This window comes from Sinohyriopsis cumingii, chromosome 18 (genome assembly GCF_028554795.1).
Source record: "Sinohyriopsis cumingii isolate HCF-2022 chromosome 18, ASM2855479v2, whole genome shotgun sequence".
Lineage (NCBI taxonomy): Eukaryota > Metazoa > Mollusca > Bivalvia > Unionida > Unionidae > Sinohyriopsis > Sinohyriopsis cumingii.
Genome location: NC_142978.1, coordinates 29,124,016 through 29,142,358, shown reverse-complemented (window position 1 = coordinate 29,142,358; position 18,343 = coordinate 29,124,016). Strand labels below are relative to the sequence as shown.

At 35.3% G+C, this 18,343-nt stretch overlaps 1 protein-coding gene across 1 annotated transcript in view; it reads right to left on the bottom strand.

Moving 5' to 3' along the window:
• LOC149776296 (integrin alpha-V-like) overlaps positions 1-18,343 on the bottom strand; it is a 147,634-nt gene that overhangs the window by 6,858 nt on the left and 122,433 nt on the right. The window contains exons 19-21 of the mRNA XM_089942765.1: positions 12,091-12,262; positions 2,316-2,516; positions 532-651 (exon numbers count right to left, since the gene is read on the bottom strand). Of these exons, the coding sequence (XP_089798891.1) occupies positions 532-651; positions 2,316-2,516; positions 12,091-12,262 (493 nt within the window). The remainder of the gene's footprint in view (positions 1-531; positions 652-2,315; positions 2,517-12,090; positions 12,263-18,343) is intronic.

Below are 18,343 nucleotides of genomic sequence, written 5' to 3'. Positions count from 1 at the left end.
TCAGACATACATAATAACTGTTACTGTAAACTAAAGTCATTACTGCATATCAGACATACATAATAACTGTTACTGCAAACTAAAGTCATTACTGCATATCAGACATACATAATAACTGTTACTGTAAACTAAAGTCATTACTGCATATCAGACATACATAATAACTGTTACTGTAAACTAAAATCATTACTGCATATCAGATATTTACATTATAACTGTTACTGTAAATTAAAGTCATTACTGCATATCAGACATACATAATAACTGTTACTGTGAACAAAAGTCATAACTGCATATCAGACATATACATAATAACTGTTACTGTGAACAAAAGTCATAACTGCATATCAGACATATACATAATAACTGTTACTGTGAACAAAAGTCATAACTGCATATAAGACATATACAAAATAACTGTTACTGTGAATAAAAGTCATTACTGCATATCAGTCATACATAATAATGTGCTTTTAAAATAATGTAGTGAGAAATCTGCATCGAATAATGGAGTGAAATTAAAACAACTACCTTATCTGATGGAATGTTTTTCTCAACAATGTTAATATTCACATCCACGGTTTTCTTTTCTTCTCCTTTTACAGCACCTATATTACACGTGACCAGACGACACTGATAGTTTGTGCAAGTCTACAACACAAAAAAAGATTTTCATTGGATTTATTCTTTCTGTACATAAAACATGTAAAAAGTTTATTATTTGATATTAAATTAACGATAAACTAAGAAGTCTCAGACATTATAATTTACAAATATAAGACAATATCTCCAATCTTTGATATAAGGATTGGGGGTATTGGAACAATGAAAATCAGAAACAGATTCAGCTGAAGAAAATGAACTGCCCATTCAAAATATGACAAATAATTTAGCTTCAAAGTAAACATAAGGAAATGTTAACATAAATGGATGATCTGTGAAGAAGAAATAATCATGTGCTATCATGATATGAGTCCTAACATGTTTCACACTATATAACTATGCTAGCTTTTCCATGTAAATGTCTTTGCAGCTAGTTTTGTCAGTTTAATGCTTATTTGTGCTTGCTCTCTAAAGAATTTAATCTAGGAATATACCATACACAAAACTCAATTCTAATTGGAAAATAAAATAAAGATCAATCAGTCTGCTAATTAACTAACTGCATTCATCTGGCTAGTAATAAATATCCATACAAAATTTCATCTTGCTGTGTGTTTTAATTTGGTAGATAATTACATTTTCAGTTGGTCCAATTAACTGACCCAGATCTTGTATTGATAATGCTTCCAGTCTGGGATCTGATCTCACCTATTCATAAAACATTGCAATGATTGTGGCCAAGTCTGTCTACAACATATCATTGCAGATATGAACAGTTTTTAGGTGGTTACTGATATCCAATGTGGCTCTTGGGTTACAGTCAGATGAAATGGCCTTTGGCAATGTGCAAAGTACCTTTCCATATCAAATCTGAAGATTAACAACTTGTAAATCCCTGTGGAATAACACATCCCTACCTCATGTTGCCAATTTGAACCATAATGCTATATCAATAAATAATCAAGGAATAATCAATATCAAGAAGAGAATCAGCTGTGACTCTTATTTCGAATGGCCATTTTGGTCATGTGACTCAAGTGTCCAGATTAATCATATAACTTGTATAATCATTAATTTGTAATGTGACTCTTACCATGGTTTAATAAAGTGACATATTAAAAAATAGAAGGATTACTTGTACACTGTAACCCAAATTGATCAGAACACTATCGTATTAATCAGTCCAATTTGTAATCTGACATGTTCAACTTTGATAATAGTTGCATGCTGATATTTTCGTCATGTGACAGCATTCTGGTCACATGACCAATGAAAACAAAATATCTCTATTAATTTATTACAAATAGATAATAAACACATTTCAATATATTATCATGCCTATTGCAAAAATAACTTTAAATTCCACTGTCATGTTTCTAAATTGGTGAACTGAAAGTTTTCCAATCTTGACATCACTTTTCCTGCCTTATGGAAACAAATAAAGCATGAATTTAAAAGAACAGCAAAAAACAATCCATCTATCAAGATAGCAGACTGAGCTCATTTACATATTCAAACATGTATAATGACAACAGACTGTGTTCTAAACACAATCCACATATTTAAGTCCATACAGATAATCTATAAAGGCAACAGACCAGGTTGCATCAGTTGACAAATTTAAATCCACATCTTTTTAAGTAGCAATGAAAACATCATGTGTTGCAAAATCTGGAAATTTGATCACCATGCAAATATATGAATAATCTTACAATATCAAGTTTTGATGGATCATGAACTGTCAATTCTGACATCTGAACACCATGTGGATCGTCTCTTTTGCGCCTTTGCTGATTAGGTACTGGTAGGCTGTCTATAATGCGTGTTGTTCGTTCTGTGGGCCCCACAGTTGTAGATGACATCAGGATTTTGTCACTCTCTGTATATGTTATAACACAGCCTGCTGAGACATTCTACAGAATCCAACAGAAAACAAACACATCATGTTACTTTCATGCAGCATACGCCAGCCAATTTCATGGCTGACTGGGGCAAAGAATGAATAGCCAGTCCATCTGGCCATTTGGAATTTTAGTAATATTGAGCAAATTCAAATTATAATTTTAATACCGCAAATAAATATTAAAATCCAAGTGATAAATAATGATGGTGACATGTTTCTGATGATCACTCATGAATCTGGGGGATATAAGATCATAAATAACTCGCACTTGATTTGCATTCAAAAGTTGCTGGTAACTTCAAATTAAGACTTCTTATGCATCTGTCCAATGTCTGATGACACATGCTATTTCTGATTCCCAATGTCATCAAGTATTTGGATACCTGGAAGTCACCTGAGGGTAAGAAAAATAAACACAGCCAAGAAAAAATTAACTATTCAAAATTGTATGACACGATGGAATGAAAACAATAGTTGGGTTACAGAATTTGCATGAAATACATAGAAACAGATTGCATGCTAACATCATGACAATGTTCATTCATTGATATTCAAGACTACAGCCAGAGAATTTTACATGAGCCTCTCAAAATGTAGCTTAAGTTACTGAATTCATTTCATGCACAGATGATTTCCACACCATCTGTATCAACACAAAGAGCAGCACTACTCATTCGATACATCTTGAAAAAGAGTGGTCTGTGTTGATGAGATCAGACACATTTTCCCTGGAGTTATGGAAGAATTCATTTTTTATACAGGCCTAAGCAATTATTGGATCTGTCACATGCCACAGGCAAACACATATGATCTACTACAAATCTCACAAACATCTAGTAAGTAAAATTGGCAATTAGTTTAAAGAAAATGATGATGCAGATGATGGGTTGAATTATGTAACTGCATCTATGTTTTAAGATGCTGATGTGAAAATTCACTGAGCTACAGTCATGGATATCATTCATGATGTTAAGCTGAATGGACAAGAACTGTTCATTTGCATTCTGCTTGATGTGGATGCATTTGATCCAGTTCTGGTTCCAGCGATCCATTGCTGGAACTCATCCTCTGCAGACCTAATTTTATGAGCAACTATACATTGGATACCACAGCCTAATCTTGTAAGGCTAGGTGTTGTTCTAATACTGTCGATGAAGACATCAATCAATGTTGATCTTAATTCTTTTTCAGACTATTTTTCTGACTGGTCATTAATGGTTTGATCATGAAGCCCAACTCTAGCTGAGTTGTGTAATGATCTGGATCAGCAACATTGCACTGGTCAGTAAATAATGACTATTTTATGCTGAATTTAATAAAAATATAATAAGTTTGATGTATGAAATCTTATTTAATTTTTGTTTTTTCTGAATGTTCTATGTTTCATTATCAGACGCCTTTTATGGTAATGAAAGTGGGACTGTTGGTCATTTAAAGTGGCATATATATATGTGTGTAAACTATCATCTTTCACTGAAAATTACATGTTGAGTTTTGTCATTGACCCAGCCATTTTATTATTAGTTACATGAGTGGAATTCTTGCAATACTCAACATCGTTTTTCTGTTCATGAAATATTTAAAAAGTCAGAACTGCAAACTGCACAAAATGCATATTGGTCACCTTTTTTGCTTTTCGTATATGCCTACTTTGCAATGTCCATGGATAATTAAATTTACATATATTTTTTTCTTTCCATCTGGTTGATAGAGTTGTGAATGGCTATCCATGTACTCAACCACTGATAATAACCTGGGTAATACAATGTGCCACCAGATACCCGTTTACAGTATACATGTTTTATAACAGTACAAGTGGACCCATAAGCTCCTGGCTTGTACAGGCAGCACTCTGTTGGACTCTTTTGTAAGATCCACAGATGGTCCAGGTTGTTAATGAAGTAGGAGGAGGAGGACAAAATTCAGGGGGCCAAAGTGGAAAACTTTCGCAATGGAAAAAGCTCAGAAGACAACATCTTTCCAGGACTTATTTAGTGTAGAATAGAAGACAGCACTGGAGAACAAGCAACATTATCATGGATGCATGAGGTGAGGGTAAGGTCCCCTTCAGTGACGGAAACTTAATCCATAATATTGATGTTTTGGTCCCTTGTGATCCCAATTACATGGCCTGGCCAGTCACAGCAGGAATAGGCCATCTGAATGGGAAGGATATCATTAGGATTATCAGTTTGGATGGATTGTGGGATGTTTGATCCATATAACCTATCCATATGTATGTTGAGTGAGAGGAAACTTAGCTGTTTGTTAGCTCTGTCCCTCGCTGTTCCGCAAAAGAAATCAAGTTGAACCATGAAGGGGCAAAGTAGAGAGAGGTGCCAAAAATGCTGTCATGTGGTGGTGACTTGGATGCCAGAACTGTTTCAGAGCATGGCAATGTCCAGTGCTTCATGGCTGAAGGTGAAGGGTAAGTTTATTTATCTCCCTTGTCTGCCAGAAATTTTTACACCGAGGAAAGGTCAGCATGCAGACTAGTTAGTATTCTTTTTGAGCTGTGTGTTTTTGCACTTTACCCATTGTTCTAATCTATAAGACAAATAGAGAAAAATGTAAAAATGAGGTCCTGCACCTGATTTTTAGAATGCAATGTCTGTGCAGAGCTAAATTGTAACAAAATTGACCCAGAAATTAATAACAGTCTAATAAAGCAATGAAGCATACAGGTAAATTATAATGATAATATCACCTGTATGGAGGAGAAGTATACATCTGTGGGCCTGAACATGTGATATTTGACTACAGTGTGGACACAAGAGCTATACCAAATGATGGTTATCTGGAAAAAAGTGATAGCAGATGATCTCAGTTACAATGCTAACTGTAGGGAAGGTCATAGAAAGCATGTACAGGTAGAACCATTGAAGCATGATTTTCCATAGCTAAAGATGATGTGGTAAAGGAAACTCACCTGTATATACATATATAAAGAGTTCGCTAAGGGCATAAAGACCTGCACATATATAAATATTGTAACCAGAACCTATCTTTTGAAGTTGCATAGATTACCCATGTGAGTGACTAAGTGCTCTTTAAATATCATGGAATTTTTATGCAGATAAACAGGACTCAAGTGTTGCTTATACAAACGTGAAAAGTAGAACATGACTTATAACCTTTCCTTGTCCAATCACAGGTGAAGCAATACAGAAATGTTGTTGCTGTAGGGTTTAACGCCATTCTTCAGTACATGATACATGGTGGCCAGTATTAATGGTGGAGGAAGAACCCAGGAAATCCCCAGAAAGAACCACAGACCCTCAAAAAGCTACTGGCAAGCTTTCTCACATACCCACACTGACCAAATCCAAGACTCAAACCCATGCAGACAAAAGTGAGATGGCAGTGATCTGAAACAGAGAGCGCTTTAGACCACTCAGCCACTCGAGGCCCCCCAATACAGAAATGTACACAAGTGTCTATGTTACACACAAAACCTTCACATAAAAGGAACTGAGGTACTGTTATAGATATTTACAAAGTAGGTGCAACAATATCCAAAATGAGGCAAATACCTGTAGGGAAAAAGCCCACTGACCACCTGTACAAATAAAAACATCGAAGTTGGCACCTGGATGCTATGAATGACTTGTAATACAAAATCGCCAATATGTACCCATTCGTAATGGCATTGCACACATATTATCAGTTTTTATAAGTGCTAAAGACTTGCACATACATAATTAATTATAGCCCAAACTTACTGTGAAGTCACTTAGTCTCACCCTGTAAGTACCTAAATGTGTGATGACAACAAAGTGTTAGCACTTTGAAAGTTAGAACTTTGTCATGATTAAAAGAGAAAAGTATACTTTCTTTAGAAGTAAAAAACTCCCCAACTTGTAATGATATATTCCCCATGTAGATTCTGGCTTTTGCAAGGTCTCTTGTGACAAGAGCACGCTAGCAACTGAAGTAGTAACTGATGTATCCTTAGACTTTGCCAAAAAGTCTTATACATAAGAGGAGATCACTCTGCCCGAGCACCACATAGGTCAGAAGACAGCTTTTAGCTCCATTTAGCTAAAAGTAGTATCTGGAAAGGCTGGATTTGTGAGGCAGTAGTTCTTCTTAAAGTATTATGATTCCATTGAAGAATGGGGAATCACAACAGGAAACCAAAACATCAGACAGAAGACACTGGACAACAAATTTTTACAAAAGTCATGTTACTGAAATAAAATTAGTCAATTCTTATCAATTTTTATGTGCTGAACACGAATATGACAGTCAAATTGCAAAATTGGCTCTAGTTTTTTTGTAATCTGCAAGAAATTAATGTTTACATAACGAAATGCATTCCAATAGTAAAAGGTCAACTGTAATAGCCTACCTATAAAAAATCAAGTCATTGACTACATCTTAGATTTCTTCGCCTGTCTCTTGTACAGCTGTTCGGGAGCATCTCTGAGGAGTGTCCAGCAGTAGTCAGCCAGCATTGTAGTGGACCATTTTCCCTGGTATCTTTGTTCCATTGTTGCGATATCTTGATGAAAACGTTCGCCGTGTTCATCACTAACAATACCACAGTTGCTAGGAAAGAAATCCAAATGGGAATGAAGGAAGTGAATCTTTAGAGACATATTGCAGCCAAGTTTCTTATACTTCATCAACATGTCTTCTACTAGTTCCTTATAGTTTTCTGCCCTAACATTTCCGAGGAAGTTTGTAGAAACTAGGCAAAAAGCATTCCATGCTTGTTTCGCGTCACCTTCCAGCAAGTTGTTGAACCGGTCATCTTTGAAAAGCTCTCGAATCTGAGGACCCACAAAAACTCCCTCTTTAATCTTTGCTTCGCTGAGTCGAGGGAATTTTTCATGCAGGTATCGGAATGCTGGCAAAGTCCGGTCAATGGCTTTCACAAAGTTCTTCATCAAACCTAGTTTGATGTGAAGGGGTGGTAGCAAGATTTTCTGAGCCTCAACCAGAGCTGGGTGTTGGATATTCTTCTCTCCAATGGCTACATTCTGCCTGTGAGTCCATTCCTTCCTCATGTAGTGCATTTCCCTTGCTCGGCTATCCCACTCGCATAAGAAACACATGTATTTTGTATATCCTTGCTGCAGTCCCATTAAAAGGGCAACTACCTTCAAATCACCACAGAGGTGCCAGCTGTACTTGTTATACTCAATGGAATTCAGTAGCTGCCTTAAGTTATCGTATGTCTCTTTCATGTGGACAGCATACGCTACTGGAATAGATGGAAGAATGTTTCCATTGTGCAAAAGCACAGCCTTGAGACTCAGTTTCGAAGAGTCCACAAATAGTCTCCATTCTTGTGGGTCATGAGTGATTTTTAAAGCATTCATGAGGCCCTCAATATCGGAACAGAATATCAGATTACTTTCCTTTCTGAAGAAAGGCTCCAATTGCTGGTGGCGCTTTCGATATGCAGTAATTGTGACATCTTCTTCTAGAAGATTCCATTGTTGGAGTCTTGATCCTAGCAATTCTGCCTTGTTCTTTGATAAGTCCAAATCACGAATCAGGTCATTTAGTTCTTCCTGTGTTATTCTGTGTGGGGTTGATGATGCACCACAGTGAAAATCTGGATCACTGCATGCTGATGGACCAGGAGAAGAACAGGTCGACTCACCTTTGTCTTCGTCAGATGAATCAAGAGAATATTCTGCTGGAGGTTCTGGAATAGGAAGTCCCTCACCATGTGGAACTGGTCTCAATGCAGACGGAATGTTTGGGTAGACTATTCTCGACTTCTTTCGCTTCGTTATTCCGCCGGAAAGAGGAGGAACCAAGCAGAAGTAACAGTCATTTAGGTGGTTGCTTGGCTCTCTCCACACCATTGGGACTGCAAACGGCATTGATGACCTTTTGCAATTCAACCACTGTGAAAGCTGTGTTGTACATGTAGCACAGCATATATGCGGAGCCCAAGGCTTGTCTTGGTTACCAACCTTGCATCCGAAGTAAAGATGATATGCCTTCTTCACTTGAGAATTGATACTTTTCTTCTGGTTGGCAAATGTCACTTCCCCACAAATATAGCAAAAATTGTCCGCGGTATTAACACACTTTCGAGGCATTACTGTTCTTTATTGTACGTAAATGGATAAAATAATAAGTTTTATGTAACAGTAGCTTGAACTGTCTCGCACAACATCTAAAATATTTTAAATGCTGAACCTATCTGATTGGGCTTTATATAGTACACTGCTTACGTCAGCTTCAGCAGCCGCCTGGCATTAGTATAATAGGCCTACACATGTATAGTACACTGCTGACGTCAACTTACTTCAGCAGCCGCATGGCATTAGTATTGCATTGCATCAGAAAATGATGCAATCAACTGTGGATGATGTGAGCATGATGGTATTATGCAATGTTACATCATTATTCCGGATGTTGCCGCAGTCCTACTGGAGAAATTTACACAGTGAAACATAGAAAATGAGGTATATGAATATCTTCAAAACGAGAGCCAATACAAATTTTTCACGGTTATATTCGTGTTCGGCACACCAAAATACTACAGATTAGGGCCTTTTCAAGTCAGTAATGATTTCACTGTTGACCAGTGAGATTAGACATTTAAATAAGGTCGGTACTGTGTTTATCATACAACTGTATCACAAAATCAGCAAACTGAAAAATTAAGGTAGTTACCATGATAAATGCAACTATGTGAACCCCAACAATAATTTACTCAAGGGGTGTCAAAGCAATGTGTAGGCAGCACATGATATCTATACTTATAATGTGAGTAGTAAATATTGGTTTTAGGAAGGAATGCAGCATAAAGCTGCATCCTTTGAGGTCCTGCCATCTGTCAGCATAAAACTTGAAAATATTAGTGCTTTTATAATATTTAATTCATTCCATGTTTCTTGTCAAACAAAAGTATTCCATGCCAATCCAGCTCAACTCTACTAAGGTAAATGTACCCATCTTAATTAATATTTTTGTTAACGTAAGGCCAAAAAAGATTTCCAATAATCCAAGGAGTTGGTAACTCCAGTTCTTCTATGAGTACTGAAACCATTCCTGACATTCTTGAGAAACACCAACATGCCAAATTTGGTATCAAAACCTTTTTTTTACTCCAACAAGAAAATTAGGTATCAGAAACTTTTTTTTTTACTCCAACATGCCAAATTTGGTATGAAAAACTATTTTTCTGATATTTCAGTTAACACATACAGATGATATCTATAAGTGCAGTACATAACAGTACATGTCATAACATTGATCTTGCAAAAGATATCATGGCATGCAGATCAATGAACTCATCTCTAGTAATGTCAAAATACAAACAGATGAAAAGTTTGGTTAAATCAATAAGTAATACTGTAAAGTTATTCAAGTTAATTCAAAGTATTCTTCATAAACTGAATTGGATAAAAATGTATGCATACTGGTTTGTATTATCGTACTCACAATACAGCTACTCCCATCCCCCAAGTCAAAATCTTTGACCTTAAATTAATGTCTGATTACTATGAATTTATTAAGTAGAATGCATAATATAAAGTCTAATTAAAATTCAGTTATATGTACAAGTCACAGTGTTCTCAGTAAAGTACTAAAAAAAAAAAAAACAAGCAGTGGCCTTTGCTTGACACCAAGGTCTGGTTTTTACAAGAGTGTTGACAAATTAGCAGTAAGATCTTGACCATTTTCATTTGGAACCAATTCATGCTGCAAGAAGTGTTTTAACAAAAAATAAAAAACATGCCAATGCCTCCAATGATGCAAGAGGAGTTGTAATAACATGATTTTCAATATGGTGTCATGCTGGATGCCATATAATAACAGTGTTCTTGCGAAAAGTCATGTCCATACAATCATCCATTCATTATCAATTATGTCTGTCAAAGGCATCTATTTCTGAAGCTGTATCTGCATGATTTGAAAACAGGTACAACCATATCCAGAGGGAAATAGTAGTTTCAGAAAAAGCCATTCAGATTGGAGAAGCTGCTGTTGTCAAATTTTGGGTGGTCATGCTGATATAATTTTCATTCAGAGTGAGAAGTATTATGAAATTGTCAATATGACCAGAAGACTACTGATAACAATATTTTCAAGATGACTACCTTGCTGGAAGTCGAGACAGCAAGATATCATAAAAAGTATTTTACTAAAAACTTCAAGTCAATATTATTATCATTTCTTAAGGAGAAATAGCTAACACAAGCTTTTCAAGATGGCCACTTGGCAGTCATATTAGAGTTTTTGACAGGCACCTATTTAATTCAAGGTCAATTAGATAACATAAGAATATTTTCCTGCAAGCCAAATGCAGTTGTGTTTATCCATTCAGGACAAGAAACTATAAGAAAATCTTCAAGATGGATGTAAGATTTACAACTTTTTTCATTTCGGAACAACTAGAAAACCCCATTACAATAATATGATCCATTTTGAAAAAATTAGGCCACAATTAATATTTCTGGTTCAGTACCCACGAATGTAAGTAGTCTTTTTTTTAGAACATTTTTTCCTCTCTCAATTTGGTAGTGATAGAAGAGTTAGATTTATGCATTTTTGGAAGGGATTTAAAGCTAATTGTTTATTCTTTAGAATATGAACTCATGGTGTGGTTATCCTTGTGCGTTTTGGCAACAGTGCACAGTGACTAATATGTCTTGGTGATGATCCGGAAGTGTCATCTGTGTTCTGTTTACATGCTGCTCTGTTTACAGTGCAGCCTATCAAAAAAATGCAGATCAACCTTTGACAAGAACTTCACCATGAAGTCATCATTGAAGGTACTTTAGATTAGGATATGATTTGTATTGATTGTCCCACAGTGGAAAGGTCAGTACTGAGAAACAAATGTCGAGAATATATAGTAAAATTAATTGTGTTCTATGTCCAGATGGAGTAGCCATATAAAGATTTTCAACATGGCTACCATATCTAATGTCTGTGGGATACCACTTTCATTAGAACTAATTAGAGATTATAAAAAGCCTTTGAATGAAAATTCCATATCAATATGTCCATCCATTCTGGAGGAGTAGCAAATTAAATTGTTTTCAAGATGGCCACCATGACAGCCACAGTGGATGTTAGGTCAGCATTAACATTAATCTGGAGTAATGAGACCTTTGGGTGAATGCATTTGTAAAATGTCATGGCAATCCTCCCAGTAGTTAAGAGGATTTGTAGTGATAAACTTGTGCTAAAGAATGATGGAATAAAGTTCTTGTCTATAATCAGCTGAACTAAAAAATTATGTATACATGTAGTGCCCAAACCTAAACTTATAACACTCATTAAAAATTCCTTGTGTGCTTGATACTATACTGGTACATCCATATGCATGATAATGGACTTGTACACCCTTTCATTCAGGATAATGGACTGGTACATCCTTTATTCTGGATACTGGACTGATAAATCTTTGTGATTGATACTGGACTGGTACATTCTTGTTCTGAATATTGGACTAGTTAATCATGTGCACAAAATATTTTTTCCCACCCTAAATGCTAATATTATCTTGATTCATAAAGGAATTAGTGATCCAAGCACTATATGAAAGGCCAAGTATTTATTGATGGTGCTGTAAAATAATGAGAACTATACTAATCAATGCTTACCATAATCACTGCCAATGTGTTGCCATTATTGCCAATGGGGACAGTGATATTGATGGTAGCATTTATAAGTGGACTTGGTCCATTATTGATGAGGTGATATCTGTGAAGTATGTAAAGGTTTCTAACACTCTGTGGGTCATTCTTGTACTCCACTTGTTCCGACATAGATTTGCTGCAAAAATACAGATAAAAGGTACATAGTTGGAGGCAAATGTGCAAACAATATCATGACAAATGAATGGAAACTGGAGTGTGGAAACTAACTGCATGGGAGCTATATATATATATATATATATATATATATATATATATATATATATATATATACAAATAATACTATCATTCAGGTTAGAGAATTTATTAATTCATACTCTACAGAGATTCAAACTGCTCTGGTGGCCAGGTGGTTAGAGGTCATGGGTTCGATCCCTGGCCAAGTCATACCAAAGACTTACAAAAATGTTACCAACACCTGCCTCGCATAGCGCTCAGCATTAAGAGGTTAGTGTTATGACTGGTTGGCCTGGTGTCAGGATAAAGTGACTGGCTGGGACATCATGCTATATCTCTGCGGTATGATGCCCCAGTGCTAGACATACTATAAACTATCACACTGCAGACATCGTAGCGATATGACTGAAAAACTGTTAAAGCTACATTAAAAATCGAAATCACACACACACACACACACACACATACACCAAACACAAAGAGATTCAAACCCAGGTCTGCGGGTTAACAGCACCCATCGACTTGCCTGCACACATGAGCCCATAAACCCTTGTGACTTTTGAAGCATACATCACCAAAAACTGATTTTACTCAATCGGTGTATGCAAACGTGTGTAACAGACACACTCGCATGATGACCTAGTAATTAATTCTCATCTATGTATAGTCATCCCGGATTCCTATGAAAAGAAATCAAGGTATATAGAACTGATTAAAGAGAATTATAAATATAAACCAAACAGAACAGAAAGTGCTATCCATGGATTCCATAGAAGAATGCTTGATAATAGTAGGCAGAATTAATATTTTAATACAAATAAAACTATCATATAGGTTGGAGAATTCTTTAATTTGTGCTCTATGGAGATTTGAACCCAGGTCTCTATAATTAATTTTATATACCTGTGTTGTATTTAGGACATGGAGATGTTGTGATGTATTGCAGTGTTGTATTTAGGACATAGAGATGTTGTGATGTATAGCAGTGTTGTATTTAGGACATGGATATGTCGTGATGCATAGCAGTTTTGTATTTAGGACATGGATATGTCGTGATGCATAGCAGTGTTGTATTTAGGACATGGAGATGTTGTGTTGTATAGCAGTGTTGTATTTAGGACATGGAGATGTTGTGATGTATAGCAGTGTTGTATTTAGGACATGGAGATGTTGTGAAGTATAGCAGTGCTGTATTTAGGACATGGAGATGTCGTGATGTATTGCAGTGTTGTATTTACGACACTGAAATGCTATGATGTATATCAGTGTTATATTTAGGACATGGAGATGCTATGATGTATAGCAGTGTTGTATTTAGGACATGGACATGGTATGATGTACAAGTCATATATTTTAGGATATGGTGATTCTACAATTTAGGATATGGTGATTCTAAAGTATATATTTGCTCAGTAAAGCTACTATTAACATCATCAAACTAGAAGGGAATTGGTTTTGGAAACCAACAGTATATATTCCACCATCACCATGACAATAATCTCATTTTGTAACACTGGTTCTTGACAGAATGGAAGGAAAAATTTGCAAAGTGGATAAAATAAAGGTTTTGTTGAGAATGTTGCAAAAAACATTTTTCAATTATCGTTTTTCCAGATGCTACTTATTTTTGGTTCTGGTGACCTTCAGCAGATTTCTAAGGTCACTAGCTGAGATTCTATGCAAAGCAATGTATGTTCACTAGTGTGAAAGTATCTGGAAACCATTTTGTGATAATAACTGATGTCAACTTATTGATTTTGAATGTGTGTGTGTGTGTGTGTGTGTGTGTGTGAGAGAGAGAGATAGAGAGATTTGGAATTTTAAAGTAGCTTTAAAATTTTTAGTCATATTGCTATGATGTCTGCAGTGTGGCAGTTTATAGTGACATTTAGCACTAATGTCAACTTTCAATTTTGAAATGTACTGTGAGGGAACAAAGTATAATCAGGATTAACACATTCAACCCCAGAAATATTTATGTGCCAGGATTAACAGCATATCAACAAAATCCTAGCTATTATACAAAGCCAATCAGAATTTAAACCCTTATAAATAAATGTAAACATATAGTCCAACAAGATCAAGTATAAATGCTAAAAATGATAAAATGTATATAAAATTAAATATAAAAATAATGAAATAAAAATCAAATCCTTTAATACACAGGGTCAATTTTTCAAAATATAAACTACATTATTATAAAAATGTTCAAGGTTTATCTAGTTGAGAAATGTCTTTAACTGCGAGTATATAATAAAAAAACTTGTCTGTCACTGGGTGCGGATCAAGCCAAAGAAATGCAGACATCTTGTGGTCCAGTTTCTAAGGGTGAAAATATTACCTGTATTAAATTCAGATCAGCTTTTAGACTTTCTCTTTTATGATCAAAACCAATTTGGTCAATATAAGCAGCATGCAGAGAGATAAAACTTTGCAAACAATTTAGAAAACTTGACACTTGTCAAAAAGATGGCCCAGGAGACATCGTGGAAAATAAGACCCATCTAGAGATGGCATACTCCCACAGATCCCCAACATAAATACAGTACACTATAATCCAAAACTCTTCTCAATTCTTGTACTGCTTATTCACATATTTTATGATCCAAAACTGTCAATTCTTGTGCTGCTTATGCTAGTACCCTATGACCAATGTTACATGTTTAGGCTTAAATAAACATTAAAACAAGAAAGATTGAAAACAGCAATCTTTGAAAAATATAATAAATATTTTATTTCCCTGGAAAAATACTGTAAAATGAAAAAATATGAGAACTGACAGTTTCCAGAATCAAATCCAAAATTAATACAAGAATAATACACGAATACAACTTTTTGAAGTCCTAATATTGAAATGTTCTAATGATTCCAAGTTCAAGACCGATGAAGAATCCAAGATGGAAGGCAATGACACATGATGTAGCCTGTACTGTGTTGATGTCTACAGTTCCTTGTAGAAACATAATAATTAATCCTCTGGTCTTGGAAATCCAAATAAATCTGTCAAGAAAAGTCCTTTTTTCAAGAGTTCTGTATGAATGCTATAATATTTCCAGAGAAACGAATTAATCTTCTAGAGTCCAAAAAACCTGAAGAAAAATTAATATATAACTCAATACCTCAAAACTTCAATTCTGGTCACAACAGAAGAAAACAACTTGACATCAAGTGTTTAGAAGCCAGACTGAGATCTATCCCTCTAAACATCACTACTAATACTAAGTATTTTGCAATTTTGGAAATGCCTAATTGCAAAATAGAGGATGACATGATCATGCTTACATCTAAAAGTCACATAGCTCGTGTATGTCCATGATAAGAACCAATCATTTTACTCAGAGAACATGTTGTTTATTTGACCCTAAAGAAAGGCCAGGACCTAAGCCAAAAATAGAAACAAGTGTTTCTATTATTAGGTATCTAAGGATATACTCATGTCAAACTGAATTTTCTGGAAAATATAAAATTCCTAGTAAACAAAATTACATTACATTGACATGTTCAAAAAGAAGACTCCCAAACCCACAAACAATCAAATCAAACAAACATCAATCAAATCAAACATAAATTAATTCAACTATATGTAACACTTCCTCCCATAAAGAAAAAAAAATTATATGATAAAGCTTTCTTTTTAACACAGATTAAAGAAAAATATGAGAATAACTCTTATGGATTACACACAGTGTATATGAAATAATACATTGTTATACATGGGTGAAGTGCATCTGCTATTATATTATTTTTTCCCTTGATGTGCCTGATGTCAAGATCATCTTGCCAATGAAAGTAAGGGGTTGTGGTCATTAAACACAATAATTGAAGAAGGAGCTGAACTAATGTAAACTTAAAAATGTTGCAATGTCAATATCAAAGCCAAACATTCCTTCTCAATTGCTGAATAAGTTCTTTGGTGCTTATTTAATTTCTTAGAAAAATAGCACACTAGATGATCAATACCATTTTCATCTTCTTGAATCAAAACTGCTCCAACCCCAACATCACTTGCATCAACAGAAAATTTAAATGATTGGCTGAAATTTGGAGGTGTAAGACCTGGTGCGCTTTTGAGTATGGTTTTGAAAAAGCCTCCTAACATTTTTCAGTCCAAAGAAACTTGTTTTTCTGACTCAATAAATTTGTCAGGGGTTCAGCAATTATAGAAAAATTGGAATAAAATTTTTGATAGTAACCGCCCATACCTAAAAATTGCATCAGTTGCTTTTTTATTAACAGGCATGGGAAATTCAAAGATAGCCTTGACCTTAGCATCTATAGGCTTAACTTGTCCATGTCCCATGATGTGTCCCAGAAATGTAACACTAGCATGGCATAACTCACTTTCAGATAAATTAATTGTCAAACATGCATCTGTGAGTCTGTCAAAGAATTTCCGAATTTTTGCTAAATGTTCTTTCTATACTTGGCAACCCTTTCATCCCAAATGACATTATGTTATATTGGTAAAGTCCATCTGGAGTCACGAATGCCAAAATTTCCTTTGCTCTTTGTTTGTGGAATTTGCCAAAATCCTTTCAGAGGGTCAAATTTGGTGACATACTTGGCACTCTCGATCTTATCAATACAATCATTGCTTTTTGGTAATGGAAATGACTCTGTTTTTGTCACACTATTCACCATCCTATAATCAGTGCACATATGGAAAGTTTTATCTGGTTTCGGAACAAGTATGCATGGTGAACTCCAGTCCCTTTTAATGGGCTCTGTAAAGTCATTATCCAGCAAATATTGAATTATCTTTTTCAAGTATTTCTGTTTAAGAGGGTTCATCTTGAATGGGTGTTGTTTCACAGGTTTGGAATTTAGAATTTCAGCATCATGAAAAATTGTGTTCGTTCTTATAGGAACATCTGGAAATAAGTGCTCATATTCAAATAATAACTGTTTAAGTTCATTTCTTTTTGCTCTTGCAAATGTGAACGTTTCTGGTCCAGAGAATGACATGATCATGTTTACATCTAAAAGTCACATAGCTCCTGTATGTCCTTGATAAGAACCAATCATTTTACTCAGAGAACAAGTTGTTTACTTGACCCTCAATCAAGGCCAGGAACTAAGCCAAAATAGAAACAAGTGTTTCTATTATTAGGTATCTAAGGATAAACTCAGGTCAAACTGAATTTTCCGGAAAATATCAAATTCTTAGTAAACAAAATTACATTACATTGACATATAAAGAAAATAAAAAGACTCCCAAACCCAGAAACAATCAACTCAAATCAAACACAAATTAATTCAAATATAAATTAAATCAAGTATATGTAACACCAAGAGTTGTCAATTCTTGTACTGCTTATGCTATTACCCTATGAACAAGAGCTGTCAATTCTTGTACTGCTTATGTTATTACCCTATGACCAAGAGCTGTCAATTCTTGTATTGCTTATGCTAGTACCCTATGAACAAGAGCTGTCAAATCTTGTACTTCTTATGTTATTACCCTATGACCAAGAGCTGTCAATTCTTAAGAGCTGCCAATTCTTGTACTGCTTATGTTAGTTCACATATGACCAAGAGCTGCCAATTCTTCTACTGCTTATGTTAGTTCACATATGACCAAGAGCTGTCAATTCCTTTACTACTCATCCTAGTACCCTATGACAAAGAGCTGTAAATTCTTGTACCACTCATCCTAGTACCCTATGACCAAGAGCTGTCATTTCTTGTACTGCTTATGCTAGTACCCTATGACCAAGAGCTGTCAATTCTTGTACTGCTTATGCTAGTACCCTATGACCAAGAACTGTCATTTCTTGTACTGCTTATGCTAGTACCCTATGACCAAGAACTGTCAATTCTTGTACTGCTTATGCTAGTACCCTATGACCAAGAGCTGTCAATTCCTTTACTACTCATGCTAGTACCCTATGACAAAGAGCTGTAAATTCTTGTACCACTCATCCTAGTACCCTATGACCAAGAGCTGTCATTTCTTGTACTGCTTATGCTAGTACCCTATGACCAAGAGCTGTCATTTCTTGTACTGCTTATGCTAGTACCC